General features: G+C 42.3%; 1 protein-coding gene across 7 annotated transcripts in view; it reads left to right on the top strand.

Moving 5' to 3' along the window:
- The window catches only part of LOC110534616 (uncharacterized), a 56,390-nt gene extending 33,292 nt beyond the window's left edge, over positions 1-23,098 (top strand). For 2 of the 7 annotated variants that reach the window (XM_090187461.1, XM_090187462.1), the window contains exons 5-7: positions 1,756-1,867; positions 2,064-2,191; positions 20,998-23,098. In XM_090187461.1, the coding sequence (XP_090043587.1) occupies positions 1,756-1,867; positions 2,064-2,191; positions 20,998-21,936 (1,179 nt within the window). In that variant the 3' untranslated portion in view covers positions 21,937-23,098. Of the gene's footprint in view, positions 1-1,755; positions 1,868-2,063; positions 5,959-13,088; positions 13,585-14,132; positions 14,264-14,628; positions 14,803-16,553; positions 16,677-16,993; positions 17,106-17,325; positions 17,445-20,997 lie in introns of those variants that run through there. The other 5 variants (XM_090187455.1, XM_090187460.1, XM_021619562.3 and 2 more) reach the window with 5 other exon arrangements.
- The last annotated feature ends 331 nt before the right edge of the window (positions 23,099-23,429 follow it).

Consider the following 23,429-nt stretch of genomic DNA (forward strand, 5'->3'; position numbering starts at 1 on the left):
GGACTGTCGCTGCATAGCTGTTTTCAGGTCTCCCCAGAGATGGTAGATCGGGTTAAAGTCCAGGCTCTGACTGGGCCATTCAAGGACATTCAGAGACTTGTCCCGAAACCACTCCTGCGTTGTCTTGGCTGTGTCCTTAGGGTCGTTTTCCTGTTGGAAGGTGAACCTTCGCCCCAGTCTGAGGTCCTGAGCGCTCTGGAGCAGGTTTTCATCAAGGATCTCCCTGTACTTTGCGCCATTCATCATTCCCTCGATCCTGACTAGTCTCCCAGTCCCTGCCTCTGAAAAACATCCCCACAGTATGATGCTGTCACCACCGTGCTTCACTGTTGGGATGGTGCCAGGTTTCCTCCAGATGTGACGCTTGGCATTCAGGCCAAAGAGTTCAATCTTGGTTTCATCAGATCAGAAGATATGTTTTCTCATAATCATAATTTCCACCACCAAATCAGTGTCTACATATGTGAAAACAGACCGTTTATATGATCTGTGGTTAAAAAGATAAGGTCCTAAAAAATGCTTCTCTGTGATGGATTAAAAGTAAAAAACATTCATTTTCAAAACCTGCACCAAGTTTCTAGCACAAGGGAGGGTATTTTCTTGCTCCCAACATCACCGCGAATCTCAGTGTTTGAATATCACTTTTTTTATGTCATCGGGTAGAATGTTTTTACTTTATATTTTTTTCTACTTAACTTTAGAAATGTGCCGTTTTCACATACGTAATGGGTTTCCATGGTCGAGCAGCTGCAAACAAGCTTAAGATCACCATGCGCAATGCCAAGCGTCGGCTGGAGTGGTGTAAAGCTCGCCGCCATTAGACTCTGGAGCAGTGGAAACGTGTTCTCTTGTGTGATGAATCACGCTTCACCATCTGGCAGTTCGACGGACGAATCTAGGTTTGGCGGACGCCAGGAGAACTCTACTTGTCCCATTGCATAGTGCCAACTGTAAAGTTTGATGGATGAGAAATAATGGTCTGGGGCTGTTTTTCATGGTTTGGGCTAGGCCCCTTAGTTCCAATGAAGGTGAATCTTAATGCTATAGCATACAATGACATTCTAGACCATTCTGTGCTTCCACCTTTTTTGAAAACAGTTTGGGGAAAGCCCTTTCTTGTTTCAGCATGACAATGCCCCCATGCACAAAGCGAGGTCCATACAGAAATGGTTTATCAAGTTCGGTGTGGAAGAGCTTGACAGGCCTGCACAGAGCCCTGACCTCAACCGCATCTAACACCTTTGAGATGAATTGGAACGCCGACTGTAAGCCAGGCCTAATCGCCCAACATCAGTGCCCGACCTCACTAATGCTCTTGTGGCTGAATGGAAGCAAGTCCCTGCAGCAATGTTCTAACATCTAGTGGAAAACCTTATCAGAAGAGCGGCTGTTATAGTAGCAAAGGGGGGACCAACTCCATATTGATGTCCATGATTTTGGAAAGGGATGTTCTACGAGCAGGTGTCCACATACACTAAAAGTATGTTGACACTGGTATTTTGCTGGAGATAATGAAAGTGAGGTTGAAAAGTGGTGGTGTGGCCCTTTAAGTGTGAGACCATGCCTTTGAATTATCAAAACATTTAAGGGTCAAGTAATCAAATCAACGAATATGTTTGCATATTATCAAATCAACTAACATGTTTGCATAGTACTCATAGCAATCCCTCATTGCCCAATCAGAAGATGCTCCATAGCAGGGTGCTCATATCATATTTCTTGATCCAACATCCTCTCCTTCTGTATCTCTTACAGTCAGTAGACATGGAGGATGGGAAGCCTGATCTGCTGCTAGTCAAAGAGGAGACAGTAGAGGATGGACCAGAGAACATTGACCTACTGAGTGGACTAAAGATGGGGGAGCAAGGTAAAGGAGACATGCATATTTACATTTTAGTCATTTAGTAGACACACTTATCCAGAGCAACTTACAGGAGCAATTTAGGGTTAAGTACCAGACATTATAATCTATAAACTTGACCAGGTAATTGACAACAACAAAAATCCATATGTAGAGTTCTCTGCCATGTTTGTAAAGTCTATTTTGTAACCTCTTCCTGCAGGTGGTTGGCTGGAGGCTAACAGAGGAGACTGGGCGACCATTTTGGATTCCAAGGCCCAGACCGGTGCAGCCAAGGGCCCAGGGGACAACATCACTGAGCAGGCCAGGACCAGAGGTGACATAGTGGAGGTCAGTGGATGGGACAGCGTCCTCAACTCTGGACTGGGGAACAACATTGTTGACCACTACCAGAAACAGACAGTCAAACACAAAACAACATCTCTTAGTCTCCATGACAACAGACTGGCTGAGACCAGGGCGAGGCATAGATTTGGTCCACAGGGACTGGGAGGTATCCATATGCGGCGGGAGAGAACAGAAACAAACTCTGCTAGTGATACTCCATCCTGCTCCTATAGTTGTGATTCAGAGACACAGTTGTCACCTCAGGTTAACCCCCTAACAGGTGCTGCCTTCAGCCTGCCTTCTTTAGGATCTCTCAACTGGAACATGGACCCTGCGACAACACAGACACTCCCTGGCCTTCGTCCTCCTCACACTCTCCTAATGTTAAACCAGACCTCAGACCATGCCAGTGCTTCAACAGTAAATGGCTACACAAGCCTTTTGACAAATGACAGTAGTAGTGATGCTATCTGTAGATCTGGTGGCAAAGAGAAGCGCTTCCCATGTTCATTCTGTGGGAAAGCCTTCAGTTTCTGCAAACAGGTGGAGATCCACCAAAGGATGCACACGGGGGAGAAACCATTCGGCTGCCACCTGTGCCAGGCCAGTTTTTCACAATCATCCAGCCTGAAGAGGCATCAGAGAGTCCACACAGGGGAGAAACCCTACAGCTGCCCCCAGTGCGAGAAGAGGTTCTCCCGCCAGCACCAGCTGAAGATGCACCTGAAGGTCCACACGGGAGAAAGGCCATTCGACTGCACTCACTGTGGGAAGAGGTTCTCGGAGAGGAGATACCTCAAGATGCATCAGCAGAAAAACCATTCCACTATAACATAGAAAGTAACCATTCCACTCGATAGCTTCTGATGCTAAGATCAAACCCTGCTTTAAAGGTAGACACAGAAAGATGACATATATGCATAAAATAACAGCAGTTGTGGCTTAATCGTTGAAGTGCAAGGCCCAGACATTGTGTGGTATACAATTGAAGTCAGAAGCTTACATACACCTTAGCCAAATACATTTAAACTCAGTTTTTCACAATTTCTGAAATTTAATCCTAGTAAAAATTCCCTGTCTTAGGTCAGTTAGGATCACCACTTTCTTATAAAAATGTAATGTCCGAATAATACTAGAGAGAATTATTTATTTCATCACGTCTTGTGATGGCCACTCCAATACCTTGACTTTGTTGTCCTTAAGCCATTTTGCCACAACTTTGGAAGTTTGCTTGGGGTCATTGTCCATTTGGAAGACCCATTTGCGACCAAGTTTTAATTTCCTGACTGATGTCTTGAGATGTTGCTTCAATATATCCACATCATTTTCCTCCCTCATGAGGCCATCTATTTTGTGAAGTGCACCCGACCCTCCTGCAGCAAAGCACCCCACAACATGATGCTGCCACCTCGTGCTTCATGGTTGGGATGGTGTTCTTCAGCTTGCAAGCCTCCCCCTTTTTCCTTCAAACATAACGATGGTCATTATGGCCAAACAGTTCTATTTTTGTTTCATCACACCAGAGGACATTTCTCCAAAAAGTACGATCTTTGTCCCCATGTGCAGTGGCAAACCGTAGTCTGGATTTTTTATGGCGGTTTTGGAGCAGTGGCTTCTTCCTTGCTGAGCGGCCTTTCAGGTTATGTCGATATAGGACTCGTTTTACTGTGGATATAGATACTTTTGTACCTGTTTACTCCAGCATCTTCACAAGGTCCTTTGCTGTTGTTTTGGTATTGATTTGCATTTTTCGCACCAAAGTACGTTCATCTCTAGGAGACAGACCGCGTCTCCTTCCTGAGCGGTATGACGGCTGCGTGGTTCCATGGTGTTTATACTTGCATACTATTGTTTGTACAGATGAACGTGGTACCTTCAGGCGTTTGGAAATTGCTCCCAAGGATGAACCAGACTTGTGGAGGTCTACAATCTTTTTTTCTGAGGTCTTGGCTGATTTCTTTTGATTTTCCCATGATGTCAAGCAAAGAGGCACTGAGTTTGAAGGTAGGCCTTGAAATACATCCACAGGTACACCTCCAATTGACTCAAATGATGTCAATTAGCCTATCAGAAGCTTCTAAAGCCATGACATAATTTTCTTGATTTTTCCAAGCTGTTTAAAGGCACAGTCAACTTGGTGTATGTAAACTTCTGACCCACTGGAATTGTGATACGTGAAATAATCTGTCTAAACAATTGTTGGAAAAATTACATGTGTCATGCACAAAGTAGATGTCCTAACCGACTTGCCAAAACCTTAGTTTGCTAACAAGAAATTTGTGGAGTGGTTGAAAAACGTGTTTTAATGACTCCAACCTAAGTGAATGTAAACTTCCGACTTCAACTGTATAAGGCATATAATACAATATTGTGTTACAGCCTGAATTTAAAATGTATTACATTTATATTTTTGTCACAGGTTATACAATAGCCCATAATGTCAAAGTGGAATTATGTTTTTCCAAAAGGTTTACAAATGAATTACAAATGATAAGCTGAAATGTCTTGAGTCAATAAGTACTCAACCCATTAGTTATGGCAAGCCTAAATAAGTTCAGGAATACAAATGTGCTTAACAAGTCACATAATAAGTGTTATGGACTTGTGTGCAATAACAGTGTTTAACTTGATTTGTGAGTGACATCGCTGTACCCCACACATAAAATTATCCCTCAGTCAAGCAGTGAACTTTAGACACAGATTAAACCACAAAGACCAGGGAGGTTTTTCAATGCCTCGCAAAGAAGGGCACTTATTGGTAGATGGGTAAAAATAGCAGACATGTATCAATACACCCAGTCACTAAAAAGATACAAGCAGCCTTCCTAACTCAGTTGCTGGAGAGCAAGGAAACCGCTCAGGAATTTCACCATGAGGCCAATAGTGACTTTAAAACAGTTACAGACAATAATGGCTGTGATAGGAGAACACTGACACAACAACATTGTAGTTACTCCACAATACTAACTTAATTGACAGAGTGAAAACAAGGAAGTCTGCACAGAATAAACATATTCCAAACACACATCCTGTTTGCAACAAGGCACTAATGTAATACTGCAAGAAATGTGGCAAAGCAATTCACTTTTTGTCCTGAATAAATACAAAGTGTTATGTTTGGGGCAAATCCAATACAACACATTAATGAGTACCACTCCATATTTTCAAGCATAGTGGTGGCTGCATCATGGTATGCTTTTAATTGATAAGGACTGGGGAATTTTTCAGGATAAAAAAATAAATGGAATGGAGCTAAGCACAGGCAAAATCCTAGAGGAAAACCTGCTTCAGTCTGCTTTCCACCAGACACTGGGAAATTAAAAAGTGCCAAAAGTGCTTCTACGAAGTATTGGCTCAGGGGTGTGAATACTTATGTAAATGTGATATTTCTAAAAACATGTTTTCACTTTGTCGTTCTGGGTTATATTATTCCGAGATTTAATTATTATTTTTTTTAATCCATTTTGAATTCGAGCTGTAACACAATAAAATGTGGAATGAGTCAAAGGGTATGAATACTTTCTGAAAGCCCTGTATATTAGCCTAAAAAGTCTATCACATATTGTGTTTGTCCTGTATAGGCAATATGACGTTCACAAATGCCTATTTCATTACTTCCATTTAACTGCTTAATGTTTTTTCCCCCAAGACACTTTTCATGAGTATACTTATCAAGTTCATGCAGATTTTTTTGTTGACGTGTGTATGTGGTGTTTTTATCTGGTGAATTTAAAACTTGCTTGTTTAATAAACAAAAAATGTGACATTCATTCTAAGATTTTCATTGACTCTCTTTTGTATACATCACATCTGATCTCACCCTGTTCTGTATACACCCGACAGCACTTTATAACCAATATACACTTACTAAATATACCTACACATAGTACATATACCTACACATACCCACACACTAACAAACACCTACTTGTACACGTCAAAATAGTTTAGTTAAGTTTGTCTGATGACTTTTGACTTTGCATAGCTGACTTGTTTTTTTACGCACATCATATTTATGTCCACCATGATGGGTTTAACAACAATGAAGTCATTCTGTAACTACAGTAAAGGACTTAAACGTAGTGGGGATGGGTAAACACTCCATGTCAGGGTTTTTTTCTTGATTATCTTATTAAAATATATTGTTCCATTTATCTTTAGTTTTAGTCATGTACGTTTACACTGAAAATGTTTTTTCATCCATTTTTATATTTATTTTTTTACTGTTTGGACATAGGCTGTGCAGAAAAAAACCCTGCATGTTGAAATGGGGTTTTATCTGTGTGTGCATGTGTACATACCTAAAGGAGTATACTGTATGTATGTGTAATCTGTGTTACATCTCTATTGCAGGAGGAGGAGGAGAAGAAGGGGTATGAGCAGGGTCTGGAGAACCCTGAGGGGACAATGGTCATGGAGGACAACCAGACTACACCTCCTGAAACCACAGAAAAACCAGCTGAGCAGCACAGGACCACACACAGTCTCACTGAGGTGAGCCCACTGTGAACTACTGTCTGAATGATATTAGGTCAGGGCCCGTATCCACAAAGCCTCTCAGAGTAGGAGCGCTGATCTACGATCAGATCAGTTTTGCTTTTTAGATCATAATGAATAAGACTGTGTAGACATGCACTGATCTTTGAGCAGGACTTCTACTCTGAGACTCTTTGTGGATACGGGGCACAGGTCTTGATACATTTTGTCTTAAGTGTGGGACCATGCCTTTTGAATTATCAAACCATTAAAGAGTGTCAAGTAATCAAAGGGTCGTTACATTTGATTTCAATCCCTTTTTAACTGCACCCATTTTGATTTGAATGACACTTTTCCATACATATTTGCCCATGGTATAAGGGTCAGAAAGTTACTTTTTTACCAGAATGTCAAAACGTTCAGGAGATAGGTGCTCAAAGTTTTGCATACCCCACCATACCATGAGACGGCCATATCTTTGTTTAAACTTAAACACAAAGATTGTTTTGGTCCTCAGATGCTTAAGTGGTACCTACTTCATCAATTTCAGTCAGAAAATAGAAAATGACATATAATTTGAAAGCTACAGCACTTGTCTTTTTGGAAATCGAGCTAATCTTACTGCTGGCAATGTCATAAGAATGTCCCCCCCCCCCCCCCCATGTCACCAAAAGGCCAAGTGACCAAAAGTGCAGAAATGTATGCATGGAAAGGGTGGTCATCGTAATGCAATGCATTTATTTTTCTTTACACATTTAATGTGACATTACCTTGAATGTAGCCTTGTTGCGAACCGGGCTTCCTTAAAACGAGAAGCCTGGGGATGTTCCATGGCAGAAATCAGCCTAAAGAGGAGCGAGAACCCGGCCTAAATCAGTGACGCCTCGCAACACATCAAACCAATAAAATGCTTTGCTTGGGCGGAGCTCCTAAGGTGCTCACCAGATTAGTGCCGTAGGAGCAACTTAAAGGACTAAAAACCAGCACCGGTGACAAAACGTGTTTGCAGCACGCTGGTTTTCACTGCATTTTTCTGTTACTCAAGATGCTGCAGGAGGGGAGAAATAGTCTAGAATTTTGACATTTCTGGTATTTCTGGTATGATATTTGTCTGTGCTGGCTAGCATGAGGCACACGAAGTAGCTAGCCACAGGGTTGTTTTGAGAAAAGTCAGCTTAGGTATAACTACACTGAACAAAAATATAAAAGCAACATGTAATGTTCTGGTCCCATGTTTCATGAGCTGAAATAAAAGATCCCAGAAATGTTATACAGTGGGGAGAACAAGTATTTGATACACTGCCAATTTTGCAGGTTTTCCCTACTTACAAAGCATGTAGAGGTCTGTAATTTTTATCATAGGTACACTTCAACTGTGAGAGACGGAATCTAAAACAAAAATCCAGAAAATCATATTGTATGATTTTTAAGTAATTAATTTGCATTTTATTGCATGACATAAGTATTTGATCAACTACCAACCAGTAAGAATTCCGGCTCTCACAGACCTGTTAGTTGTTCTTTAAGAAGCCCTCCTGTTCTCCACCCATTACCTGTATTAACTGCACCTGTTTGAACTCGTTACCTGTATAAAAGACACCTGTCCACACACTCAATCAAACAGACTCCAACCTCTCCACAATGGCCAAGACCAGAGAGCTGTGTAAGGACATCAGGGGTAAAATTGTAGACCTGCACAAGGCTGGGATGGGCTACAGGACAATAGGCAAGCAGCTTGGTGAGAAGGCAACAACTGTTGACGCAATTATTAGAAAATGGAAGAAGTTCAAGATGACGGTCAATCACCCTCGGTCTGGGGCTCCATGCAAGATCTCACCTCGTGGGGCATCAATGATCATGAGGAAGGTGAGGGATCAGCCCAGAACTACATGGCAGGACCTGGTCAATGACCTGAAGAGAGCTGGGACCACAGTCTCAAAGAAAACCATTAGTAACACACTACGCCGTCATGGATAAAAATCTTGCAGCGCACGCAAGGTCCCCCTGCTCAAGCCAGCGCATGTCCAGGACCGTCTGAAGTTTGCCAATGACCATCTGGATGATCCAGAGCAGGAATGGGAGAAGGTCATGTGGTCTGAGGAGACAAAAATAGAGCTTTTTGGTCTAAACTCCACTCGCCATGTTTGGAGGATGAAGAAGGATGAGTACAACCCCAAGAACACCATCCCAACCGTGAAGCATGGAGGTGGAAACATCATTCTTTGGGGATGCTTTTCTGCAAAGGGGACAGGACGACTGCACCGTATTGAGGGGAGGATGGATGGGGCCAGGTATCTCGAGATCTTGGCCAATAGCCTCCTTCCCTCAGTAAGAGCATTGAAGATGGGTGGTGGCTGGGTCTTCCAGCATGACAATGACCCAAAACTCACAGCCAGGGCAACTAAGGAGTGGCTCTGTAAGAAGCATCTCAAGGTCCTGGAGTGGCCTAGCCAGTCTCCAGACCTGAACCCAATAGAAAATCTTTGGAGGGAGCTGAAAGTTCGTATTGCCCAGCGACAGCCCCGAAACCTGAAGGATCTGGAGAAGGTCTGTATGGAGGAGTGGGCCAAAATCCCAGTTGAGTGTGTGCAAACCTGGTCAAGAACTACAGGAAACGTATGATCTCTGTAATTGCAAAAAAAGGGTTTCTGTACCAAATATTAAGTTCTGCTTTTCTGATGTATCAAATACGTATGTCATGCAATAAAATGCTAATTAATTACTTAAAAATCATACAATGTGGTTTTCTGGATTTTTGTTTTAGATTCCATCTCTCACAGTTGAAGTGTACCTATGATAAAAATTACAGACCTCTACATGCTTTGTAAGTAGGAAAACCTGCAAAATCGACAGTGTATCAAATACTTGTTCTCCTCACTGTATATGCACCAAAAGCTTATTTCTCTCAAAGTTTGTGCACAAATATGTTTATATCGCTGTAAGTGGCCATTTTATCCTTTGTCAAGATAATCCATCCACCTGACAGGTGTGGCATATCAAGAAGCTGATTAAACAGCATGATCATTATACTGGTGCACCTTGAGCTGGGGACAATAAAAGGCCACTCTAAAATGTGCAGTTTTGACTTCTCAAGTTGAGGAAGCGTGCAATTGCCATGCTGAATGCAGGAATGTCCACCAGAGCTTTTTCCAGAGAATTTAATGTTATTTTCTCTACATTGTTTTAGCGATTTTGGCATTACGTCCAATCGGTCTTACAACCGCAGACTATGTGTAACCACGCCAGCCCAGGACATCCACATCCGGCTTCTTTACCTGCAGGATCGTCGGAGGGCGGGGTGCTAAGGAGTACTTCTGTCTGTAATATAGCCCTTTTGTGGGGAAAAACTCATCCTGATTGGCTGGGCCTGGCTCCACAGTGGGTGACCCTTGCTTCCACGTGGGTGGGCCTATGCCCTCCCAGGCCCACCCATGGCTGCGCCCCTGCCCAGTCATGTGAAATCCATAGATTAAGGCCTAATTTATTTATTTCAATTCACTGATTTCCTTATAGGAACTGTAACTCAGCAAAATCTTTGAAATTGTTGCATGTTGCGGTCATATTTTGTTCAGTATAGCTAGCTACCATTAGCTACTAGCTAGTTCAATTTCTCTCACGATTTTTCTTCTTCTTTGAGGTTTATGAGCAGACTACACTCAAAGTGTATTGCCGCCATCTAATGTAGTATGCCCAAAAAAACGAAATATGTTTTAGATTAACAAATTCATACTAACTACAAAAAACCACCTTGACCTCCTTCACCCTTACAGGGCACTCCAAGAACTCTGGATAATGATCCCCACCACAATTGCAACACTGACCTTCAATATACTCCTTCCGTCTGCAAACATTTTTGACATGGCCAAATCTTTTACAGTTTTTGCTTTGTAGTGGCTTATGGACAAATACTCTAGCTGCATACTTTTCGTAACCTAACTTTACATGCATAGGAATGTGCTCTTTATCAAAAAACAATGGAACCAACTGAGTATCTTCCTTTTCCCCATTCACCATGTGCTTCAGGGGACGGGCACCAACCACATCTTGGATTCTCTTTAATTATTCAGTATCTACCTCCATGGAGACCCCGGCTATGACTCCTTTAACTGGTGCTCTACTCCGCAGTTCAAAGCATAATTCTCTCACGATTATAAAGCCAACAACATTTGTATTAAAACAGCATATTATTGACCTAAAAGGTTAGCTGTGAGCCCAGTATTTAGCTTATCCAGAATCAGTTTTAGGCCTACATAGACAGTACATGGTTGCTCTAACTCAACTCTGGACCTCGAAGCCAGTTCCACTGCTTTTTTTTTTTTACCTTGTTCCCCTTTAATCAGGGACTGATTTAGACCTGGGACACCAGGTGGATGCAATTAATTATCAGGTAGAACAGAAAACCAGCAGGCTCCGGACCTCGTAGGGTAAGAGTTGAATACCCCTGGTCTATATACTATGGGAACAACTACAACCTTTTTGCAAGCATCATTGCTAAAATGAATAAAATCAAATTAACCTCATATGTTACCTGCAATTCTCATCTCCTGTAGCCCAATCGTCATCTCCTTATTTTCGTACTGTACCTTCTATTACAAGGTGTCGTGACGTGACTATCATTAATGGGAGGACTGTTTCAAAATCAAATCAATTAACTGTTTAGTTATTACGGGATTAAATGAATCATGTAACAATTAACTCATTAGCAATCTTGGGGCACCATGGAAAAGTTTGTTTAATGAGTTACCGTTTCCCGAATTAACTGAAGAATATCAGAATATCGTTATCATATTCACATTCTGAACGTTGTTGACTTCAAATCTACACGAATCCTAGTTTACATGAAACTTTACATGACAAACAATTCTCATTTAGAAGGCTAAAATCACATTTCATCTTCTCACAAATAGTTTCATATTTAATCATATAAGATATTTACAACATTTTGATGTAACTCTGACATATCCATTGTGATATCTCTTAAAGTTACAATGTTTCCGTTATAACATCTTTAATGATATCACCAAACAAGAAATTATCTGACATGATTGTTCTTTAAGTCCCTCCTGAACATTTCCCACATTCTTTGTGTAGAAATATTGTTTTAATATCCAACCTTTTGATGTTAAAGTTTTGGGGCAGAGTCTCTCTCTACACACAAACAATTTTGACTTATCCATACTGCAGTGCACGAGAGAGGAAGTTTACGACCGGTCGTTAAAGTCCTAGAACCGGACCCACTTCCTCCCTTCCCCTCTGGTGGGAGAGAGAGAGTGGCTTTTGTCTGGCCACTCTACCATAATGGCCTGCAATTCCTTCGACCTCATGGCTTGGTTTTTGCTTTGACATGCACTGTCAACTGTGGGATTTAGTTATTGTCGACTTTTCTATTTAGTTATTTTTTACTTTTACTCAAGTATGACAATTGGGTACTTTTTCCACCACTGGCAGTATCATATTTCAAAGAACAGCGCGCATAGCTTTTTAATTTAACCACACCCTTTGAGCTTGGACATCAACCAATAACATCCTTTATCTTCAGTGTAAATGAGGCCCTCCGTTTGGTGTGATGCAGACTCGGTGGAGGGAGCGAGACTGAAGTGAGCTCGTCTTTACCTTTTCCCCTCCCCAGTGTTTACCCGATAAAGTCATGTTAGAATATGTAACTTATCCGTTGAGAGCTTTTGTTTTGAACCCCCTACTATGTTTTAGTTGTCAAACTCATGGTAATGTGTAGGAAGAATATTCCAAGATGTGAGAAGTGTGCAGGAGGGCATGGGACAAAGGGGTGTGTTTCAGTGGAAAAAGCTGTGTCAATTGTGGGGGTGCCCATATTGCTGGGGATCAGAAGTGTCTGGTGCGAGAGAGAGAGTTTGAGGTTGCCGGGGTTCAAGTAGTGAAGAAAATGTCATGCCGAGGCAGTGAGGAAAGTAGATGATGGTGGGAAAAGGGTGAAGGAGCCTGAGCGGATCAATGTGAGAAGTAGCCCAGTACAGAGTGATCCAAACAGTTTGTGCTTTAAGGTTGGCTTCTTGGTGGTTTTTGCTTTGGTCATTAATTGCACCGCACAGATGGAACATATATTCCAGAAGATTGATTTGGTGGTAGTAGTAGCAGATACGTTTTTGGGTGTTTGAGATTTTAGTGCAGAAGAACTACAGGGAGTTTTGAGAGAATGGGCTCCATCCTCCCAAGCCGACAGTCTGGTGTAGGACTTTTTAGGACCAAAGTAGTGGGAAGGGGTAGTAGGTCTGTTGGGGACAGTGGCGTGTATGTGGAGGAGTAGGTTTGATGGGTATAGTGGCGTGTATGTAGGGTAAGATGGTGGTGCAATTCAATTCCCCCAATCTACTTATCCATTTCTGTGAACAAAATGTGAAATTCACACTACGACCTGTAAAAGGCAGTAATACGCAACTAAGGGTCTATTCTGCCGGAAAACCACACAAAGAAGACTGTAAACGGAAGTGAACACAAGAACAATTTCCACGTTTGCGTTTTTGTTGTTATTTAGATGTTTATTAACACCCTGGAATTCAAAATATGAATACTTTAACTGCATAGCATCACATACTTACGACATGTAGTCTTTAATTCGCGTTGGCGACAGGACTTGGTTGATAAGTGTTCTCTTGGTAACGCTAGCTGCTAACGTTAGCTCACAATGGCTAACTGTATGGTTTTTCACACTCAAATAGCCTCCATTATGGAGGTTCTAGCGAATGCAGCCGTGTCAGAGATCTGTAAACTCGTAGATGACGACTATGCAGTGTTTCGTTTGGAAATAACTCAAAGCCAGAAAGAAAACAGGGCATTGCGGAGGAGACTACAGCTACTGGAGCTGAAGGTGTCACGGGAGCGCGTCCTCGCCATTCGACCCAGTAGTGTAAAAATCCTCGACAAATACAGAGGAATGGCAAGAGGTACATTTTGCATAAGGCAGGCGTTGTCGCCCCGTTCCCAGCTGCACATGTGTCATCGGTGTTACCCAGAATTGGGTCTTGGTCCGTTTTTTGGATAGTATGCAATAACTCCCCAGATTATTTGGCAGAGAAACAATATATTCTAACCTGATTATTAATTTACAGCATTTACTATGATTTACTCAGTGAAAACAATGTAATACATGGATCATAATACATAGATGGTAAAAAATGTTTTGTCACACACTAGATAGGTGCAGTGGAATGTGTTGTTTTACAGGGTCTGCCATAGTAGTGCCTTGCTCATGGGTATATCAACAGATTATTTATTCTTTAACCCTGTGGCTTCGGGTGTTTGAACCAGTGACCATCTGGTTTCTGTCCCGACGCTCTAAACGCTAGGCTACCTACCTACTATGTCACAAACTTATGAGATGAATTACCTAACCTCCTTGCCATTTCTAGACAGTGTCAATAATGTACAATATACCGTTGAACGTTCACAGTAGCTAATCTAACCACCTCTTTCCCCCCAATAACTCTCTCAGGTGAAGGACATCTCACTGGAGGCCACAGGAGCTTTGTGAAGCCAGCGGAACACAATACATGGAGAGATGACCAACCAATCACTGTTGATGAGGGGAGTGGAACCTCAACCCAGCATGTTATTGTGATAGAGGTGAGTGTTATAGTGTTGCATAAAAAATGTGTTTTTTGTAACTCGAATGTGGCCTGTTTAGCGCACCCGAGTGGCGCAGCTGTCTAAGGCACTGCACCTCATTGCAAGAGGCATCACTACAGTCCTTAGTTCGAATCCAGGCTGTATCACATCTGACATGTGATTGGGAGTCCCATAGGGCGGTGCATAATTGGTCCAGGTTTGGCCGGGGTAGGCTGTCATTGTAAATAATAATTTATTCTTAACTTAATTATTCACTTGCTTAAATGTACATCCTAATTCATCTGCCATAGAGGCATTATCTTCCCTACTATCTTGTTATCCAACTCATGTACCAGTAATAACCTCCTCTCTTTTTGTGTCAGTCTGCAGATGCAGAGGCTGCAGGTCCTGGGGTCAAGCTGGAGAGGTCTGAAGGAGAGGAGGACCCACGGCACAGCAGAGACTTCCAGACTCGTGCGGCTAGAGAGCCCCCTGTAGCCATAGAGGTCCCCACCACTGCCCCAGTGCGGCCCAGGACCCGACGAAGCATCACGGAGGTCAGTGGAACGCCGAACGCCGTCCTCAAGTCAGACACGAAGACTTTATTGGGGCTGGGGCGACTGGGCTGTCCTCCTGCTCCCTGCACAGAGTATTTACTTTACGGTAGCCCGAGGACGGTTCTGTCCCGTAAGGACTCTGGCGTGTTACAGACTCACAATGATCCGTCCTGTTCATACGCTACAGAGACACAGATGATATCTGGTGACATGCCTGTGGGCTTAGATACACAGACTAATCCAATGAGAGGGGACTGGAACCAGTACAGCAATAGTGTATACTCTGAAGGGTCCCTAGATAAGAAAGGGGAGGGTCTGGTTGTAGATGAGGTCACTGTGAAAGTGGAGAGCGACCCTCCTCTGACATGGAATGCAGACAAGACTCACTTAGGAGAAGGACACTTGCAGGGCAACACCAGTGACTTCTTAGACTACAGTGAAAGCTTAGAGACAAATCTAAATGTTGCGACCCACTCCCCTTTACACCGAGTGACCATGTCGATGGCACCTTCCAATTCACAAGGCCATGTTCTTTTCGATCAGGTATCGAACTCAAACGACCAAAAGGCCAAGGCGCGGGAAGGGGTAGCAACAACGGGTGGTAAAGAGAAGCGGTTCCTCTGCATGTTCTGTAACAAAGGCTTCAACTGCTCCCAGAAGGTGGAGATCCATCAGAGGGTCCACACGGGGGTGAAACCCTTCACCTGTAACCAGTGTCACATGCGCTTTGCCCATGCGGGCAACCTGAAGAGGCACCAGAGGGTCCACACAGGGGTGAAACCCTTCAGCTGTACCCAGTGTCACATGTGCTTCGCCCAGGCTGGTGACCTGAAAAGGCACCAGAGGGTCCACACAGGGGAGAAACCCTACAGCTGTACCCAGTGTCCCATGCGCTTCGCCCAGGCAGGTGACCTGAAAAGGCACCTGAAGGTCCACACGTGAGAAAGGCCATTTCCCTGTACGCACTCCAGGAAGAGGTTCTCCGAAAGGAGCTACATCAGGATACACCAGCAGAAAAAACAGTTCACTCCATAGCTTCTGATGTTTACTTCAAACCCTGCAGTAAAGACAAATATTAATTTTCATTGTTGTCAACAGAAAAGATCTACAGATGCATTTGGAGTAACGACAGTAATCAATTTCAGTGTTGAATATTCCTGAGTAGAATATTGCATCCAGACATTGTGTGATATATAAGCCTAAAAAGTCTATTTCATATTGTGTTTGTACTGTGTAGGATATATGATGTTCACAAGTTATGTTTCATTACTTCCATCCACTAATACATTTTTTCCCAAGACACTTTTAATAAAAAATGAAGTTCATGCAGATTTATATGTGTGGTATTCATATGGTGTATTTGACACTTGTTTATGTTCAATAAATGGGACTTTTAATTCTAAGACTTTAATTAAGAACGCGCTTTATAACCAATATATACTTTAAAAAATATATATATACCTACACATATCCACACTCTAACAAACACCTAATGTAAATGTCAAAATAGTTTAGTCTGATGATGACATCATAGCTCACTTATGGATGGGAAGCCTGTTTACCCACAACATATTTTATGTCCACCATGATGGGTTTAACAACAATGAAGTCATTCTGTGACTACAGTATAGGACTCAAACGTAGTGGGGATGGGTAAACACTCCATGTTGAAAGTGTGTTATTATCTGTGTGTTTGTGTACCTGAGGGGAGGGAGTGTATGTCTGTAATCTGTATCACCTGTCTTTTCCAGGAAGAGGAGGGTCTGGGGAACCCTGAGGGGACCATGGTCATGGAGGACAACCAGACTACACCACCTCCTGAACCCACAGAGGACCCTGCTGAGCAACACAGGACCACACACAGTATCACTGAGGTGAGCCCACTGTAAACTATTGTCTGCATGGTATTAGGTCAGGGCTCATATCCACAGTGTCTCAGAGTAGGAGTGCGATCTAGGATCAATTTTGTCTACATACTCTTAATGAATAAGAATATGTAGACAGGTGGGGACCTGATCCTCGATCTGAGACTTTGTGGATACGGGCCCAGGTCTTGATACATTTTGTCTTAAGTGTGGGACAATGTCTTACTCATAGCAATCCCTCATTGCCAAATCAGAAGATGCTCCATAGCAGGGTGCTCATATCAGATTTCTTGATCCAACATCCTCTCACTCTGTTTCTCTTACAGTCAGTAGACATGGAAGATGGGAAGCCTGATCTGCTGCTGGTCAAAGAGGAGACAATAGAAGACAGACCAGACAGCATTGATCTGCTGAGTGGAGTAAAGATGGGGGAGCAAGGTAAGGGAGAAATACATATAGCCTACATACAGTAATATATCTTCAATGAGAAAATTGATGTCCCTGACAAATTTTTTTGTCTTAATTTTCTTCATTCATTCATTAAATGAAACTTATGTTTAGATACACATTATGTATGAACTTGACAAGGTAATTGACAAAAAACTCCATATGTAGAGTTCTCTGCCATGTTTTTTGTCTATCTTCTAACCTCCTACAGGTGGTTGGCTGGAGGCTAACAGAGATTGGGCGGCCGTCTTGGATTCCCAGACCGGTGCAGCCAAAGGCCCAGGGGACAACATCACTAAGCAGGCCAGGACCAGAGGTGACATAGTGGAGGTCAGTGGATGGAACAGCGTCCTCAATTCTGGGCTGGGGAACAACACTGTTAACTTCTCTAGGTTAGGGGGCCTCATTTGGAATTTTGGATGAAAAGCGTGCCCAAATTAAACTGCCTTCTACTCAGGCCCAGAAGATAGAATATGCATATAATTAGTAGATCTGGATAGAAAAAACTAAAGTTTCCAAACCTGTTAAAATAATGTCTGTGAGTATAACAGAACTGATTTGGCAGGCGAAAACCTGAGAAAAATACATTCAGGAAGTAGGATTTTTATTGTTGTTGTAGTTTTCTATTCAATGTCATTACAGTATCCATTGACTTATGACTCAAATTGCAGTTCCTATGCCTTCCACTAGATGTCAACAGTCTTTAGAAATTGTTTCAGGCTTGTATTCTGAAAAATGAGGGAGTAAGAGCAGTCTGAATGAGTGGACCCTGCCGTGTCACAGAGCTTTTTCATGCTAGCGAGCAACCGAGAGAGTGCCTTTCTTGTTTACCTTTACATTGACAACGTTATTGTCCGGTTGAAATATTATCGATTATTTAGGCTAAAAACAACCTGAGGATTGAATATAAACATCGTTTGACATGTTTCTTTGAACTTTACGGATACAATTAGGATTTTTTTGTCTGCCTGTTGTGACTGCGTTTGAGCCTGTGGATTACTGAAAAAAATGCGCGAACAAAACGGAGGTTTTCGGATATAAAGAGAGACTTTATCAAACAAAAGGAACATTTATTGAATACATTAATGTCTTCTGAGTGCAACCATATGAAGATCATCAAAGGTAAGTGATTCATTTTATCTCTATTTCTGACTTGTGTAACTCTTCTACTTGGCTGGTTACTGTTTGTAATGATTTGTCTGCTGGGCTATGTTCTCAAATAATTGTAAGGTATGCTTTCTCCGTAAAGCATTTTTTGAAACCTGACACTGTGGTTGGACTCACAAGAAGTTAATCTTTAAACCTATGTAAAATAGTTTTATATTTTCTGAAATTTTATAATGAGTATTTCTGTATTTAAATTTGGTGCTCTGCAATCTCACTGGATGTTGGCCAGGTGGGACGCTAGCGTCCCACATACCCTAGAGAGGTTAACCAGAAACAGACAGTTGATCACAAAACAACATCCGAACTTGGTCTCCATGACAACAGACTGGCTGAGACCAGGGAAAGGCGTAGATTCGATCCGGGACAGGGAGGTTGCGGGAGAGAACAGCCGCTGCTAGCGCTGCTCCTATAGTTGTGACTCAGAGAGACTGATGGCGCCTCAGGTTAACCCCCTAACACAGTGGTCACTAACCTCTTCTGAGTAAAGATCACTTTCTGAGTCAAAATGCAAGCTTATACAACATGGACCTATTAAAAATAGTACTGTAGCAATGAGTTTTGTGCAGTAGGCTATAGGCCCTGTTGGCTTTGCTTGACTTTCCATGCCAATGCATTGTTGTTTGGACAATTTGTAAAACTTATATTTCAAAAAATGAGATAGGCCATATGATCAGTTGTATTACTTGTGAGGCATAGCTTGTGAGGCATAGCTGAGTGAGCGTATATTTAAATAATTCATTTTATTTTACTGGGCTGAGGGTGCCTGCATCTGATGGTCAGTCTCAGCTGAGGGAGAGAGCGGCAGATAGGCATCTCAATGTCCCTCCACTCTCTCTTTCCGCTGCTGTCACTGACCAAAAAGGTCTGGAGTCGCACCCCATTATTTCTGCCTCATGCACATGTTGTTACTCCGATGAACAGAGAAAGTGAAATATTCTTCAATATATAAAAAAAACAAGCCGCTAATAATACCAACAAAGCAAGCCAATCAATACACTTTCCTACTCATTCATTACAACTACAGTGCTGGTTGTAGTGCCAGTGGAAGTAGGAAGAATGTGCATTGTATTGCTTATAAACGTGTTGAATACAAAGTGTTGACAGTGCTGAGTAAGAACTTAAACATGAGCTCACTCATAAAAACAGCAGCTCTTTGCTATTCGTTGACAGTCTCTCTCTAGTCATGATTTTAAACGTTTTAAAGTCTCACAGCATCAACTTTGCTGTAGCTTTCATTTAAGCTTTATACATTACTGCAGACACCATAATCTGAGCTGTCCGATTGGCCGGAGGTAGGCCTATAGTGGACTTGATTTGCTCTACGGGCCTGCCAGGAAGGCAGTTTAAACTATTTCATGTGTCTGAAGGTACAATGGGAACACAGCTGAATCAGTTACACCTGCCAACAGTGCGAGACAAATAAAAATAAATAGGAACGCAAGGCTTTATCTTTTTTTTTTCTTTACAGAAATATTTGTCGATCGACCGGTTGGTGACCACTGCCCTAACAGGTGCTGCCTTCAGCCTGCCTTTATATAGGATCTATCAACTGGAACATGGACCCTGACCTTCGTCCTCCTCACACTCTCCTTATGTTAAACCAGACATCAGACAATGCCAGTGCCTCAACACTAAATGGCTACACAAGCCCATTAACAAATTACAGTAGTAGTAACGCTATCAGTAGATCCGGTGGCAAAGAGAAGCACTTCCTATGTTCGTTGTGTGGGAAAGCCTTCAGTTTCCCCCAACAAGTGGAGATCCACCAGAGGATGCACATGGGGGAGAATCTGTTTGGTTGCCACCTGTGCCAGGCAAGTTACTCTCACTCGTCCAAGCTGAAAAGGCACCAGAGGGTCCACACAGGTGAGAAACCCTATAGCTGCCCCCAGTGTGAGAAGAGGTTCTCCCACCAGTACCAGCTGAAGATGAGCCTAAAGATGCAGACGGGAGAGAGGCCATTCGCCTGTACGCACTGCAGGAAGAGGTTCTCAGAGAGAAGCTACTTGAGTCTTTGTAGTTAATTCTGTTGGTTTTGGATGTGGTGGGGAACTAGATGAGGTGAACTGAGGAAAGAATGAGTATGATGAGGCAGATCGATTATATGGTGATGGTTGGAGTTATGGTGTCTGTAAAAATACTTCACTGATGAAAAGTGACAACTATGTCCCTTTAGATGTTATAGTGAGGTAAGGATAGTGCCTTAATTCATGTTTACTTGACATGAAGTACTGTAGCTGTGTGCGCAATGTTGAACCCTTTCAAAAGTATTCTAAAATGTATTTTTTTAAAGCGGGGGTACCAGATTTACAAAAAAGTCAAGCGTTACCATAGTGAGAAAAGTTATTCTACTTGTCACATCACTTTGCGCATTAAAAGTACTGTACCTCAAAGTTATGTGAGTGTATGACTTTTGTTGAAATGAAATACAAAATCAACTCTGTGCTGACTGACTTGGTTATTTTTGTATCACTGCAGGGACTGAGTTTCCCTTCTCTCAGTGGAACCAAAACATTATACTTAATTCTTGCATGAACACATATGGACATTTTTTATAATAAACTCCAATGGCTCCATATTGTTAGGTACTTGAATCACAGTGTTAGAAATGGGCTTGACTGTGGTTAACATTTAATAATATCATGTTTCTGTTTGTATAGCGAAGAGTTTCTTCTAGAATCCTTTACATGTTCTTCTGTTCAATATGTGTTTACAGTCTGCAGTCCATGATGATCTGCTGATATCCGGTGTTGCTGGTGGGAGAGACTGGACCTCTGAGGCAGCTGGTCACAAACCCTGGCCCTGGATCAGAACCCTGGATCAGGAGCCATCACGCTTTCTTCCCGATTCGGAACTAGGACCGAAACACGAGGGACAAAGACTCCACCACCACATAGAACACAACCAGTGGACAGATGGACTGAACCACCTCAGTCCTGGTCGTCATCAGAGAGACGGAGGCTCCAGTCAGGGATCCAGTCTGCAGCCCAGACCCTTCTCTTCACATTCTCAGTGCAGGGATGGAGCAGGGCCTGGGGCTGATAGAGATAGACCCTCCTGTTCCTATGATACAAACACCACAGTATCCATTATGAACAGAGCAGGTCACCCTGGGCTTCAGCCTTCAGAGAGAGTAGTGGGAGACCCATCTGGTGGTAGTCTATCAGCAAGTCTGTCTTCTCCTTCAGGGTCTCAACTAATGCCTGGTGACTGGGTTCATAGAAGGTCTGGACCTGGGTCTAGCCTTCCTCAGTTACCTCAGGTTTACCCCACCAATACAGACACGGTCAGGATGGGCGTTCACCCCAAGAGGTACCTAGCCTATAACACAGAACACAATCCCAACAACACCCAAACAATGGCTAGAGGTCAAGGAGGGAGCTCAAAGACTAACCACCTGACGGTGGTGGCTCCTGCTTCTACCTCTGGTGTTATTGGCTCACAACGTGGGAGGCCAAGTGTTAGGTCGGATGCAGACAAGCCGCATGCATGCCCCACATGTGGGAAGCGTTTCACTGAGGCAAACTATGTGAAGAGGCACCAGACCGTTCACACCAAGGAGAGGCCCTTCAAGTGCAAACTGTGTTACAAGAGCTTCGCCTTCCTGAGTAACCTTATCAGACATAGGAGTGTCCACAATGGGAAGAAATTGTAGCATTGTGGCTTGAGATGTCCACAGGGCATATCTGGGAACCATTTTTTAGTTGACATAATATAATTATCGTGTGAAGTGTCTTGGAGCAAGAGGTTAATTAATCACATACCCCTCAACCCTTTGTTAACTGTGTAAATACCTGTTTTTAGAGAGAAAGTAAACCTAGGCTAGTACAAGGACAGTTTAATATTTACCTTACTGAGGTGATGTAGATGGGATAAAGTTGTTCTATTATTTTCTACTCTATTCTTGCTAACATGCTGTTCTTTCTAAACAAGTCTGCTCTCAGCTTGAAATATACTGATCATAGGAGATTTGATGTGAGATGTACTAAGCAGTACCGTATTTCAAAGAACAGTGCGCACACCTTTTTTGTTTAACCACCCCCTTTGAGCTATGACGCCAACCAAAAAAAGACCCTCTTCTTCAGTGTAAACGGAATCGCTGTGTGTATTAACTGTAGGGGTAGTCATGTTGCTGGAGATCAGAAGTGTCCAATGAGAGAATGGCAGGTTGAGGTTGCCAGAGTTGGTGTAGTACAGAAGGTGTCGTATGCTAAGGTAGTGAAGAGAGTAGTAGAGGAAGATCCAGGGCGAGGGATCCTAATAGGTTCCCTATGAGTAGGCCGAAGTTAATAGAGAATCCATAGAGAGTAATAGGAATAACGTGCGCTTCAAGTTAGCTTGGCTTCTTAGCGTTCATTGAAATGGGATCTAAATCACAGAAAATATATTTTGTGACAGCTGCAGAGAAGAACTTTACGTGATTTTACTGCAGACGATTTACAAGGTGTGTTGAACGATAGTGTCCCATCCTCCCAGGCAGCCGGCCTGGTATAGGATCAGATGGGGCCAAAGTGGTGGAATAGTGAAGTTTTAGGTTATTTATTTATTTTTGTTTTATTTATAAATATGAAGTTTAATTTTTTTTTAAATGATGAAACAGTAACATACAAAAAAACAGAACAGCCAGAGGGATTACACAAATAAATAATAATACAAATCCACATTGTATCAAATCAAATACAAAACATGTACCGAATACATTGACATTTTGTTTGGCATACATTTGAATGATTCTAAATATTTTTCCAAATCAGATTTTTCTTTATAAATGTTGAATTTGTATGAACAATATTCAAAATAAAATAGAGATTTATGACATACTGACATTCAATTGTGGAATCAGTCTAGTAAAATAATATGTCAAACTTAGATATTTCAATGGTTGTATGCATTTTGTTGCCAAGATATAGTTTTACATCAGTCCAGAACACCTATGTAAACAATTACTGAAAAAGTGTTCAATATATTCAGTTTATTGTTCACAGAAACTGCATTCACTGGTAACATTAGGTATATATTTAGAAATCAAGCTATTACACAGGTAGAATCTATGGATAATCATAAAGGAGATCACCTTTACTTTATTGGTCACCATAAATGTGTGTGCAGTGAGCCAAGCACGGCGCCAGTTTACATCAAACGATGAAG

The sequence above is a fragment of the Oncorhynchus mykiss genome, chromosome 10 (assembly GCF_057628025.1).
Source record: "Oncorhynchus mykiss isolate SJ-2025 chromosome 10, ASM5762802v1, whole genome shotgun sequence".
NCBI classification, from domain to species: domain Eukaryota; kingdom Metazoa; phylum Chordata; class Actinopteri; order Salmoniformes; family Salmonidae; genus Oncorhynchus; species Oncorhynchus mykiss.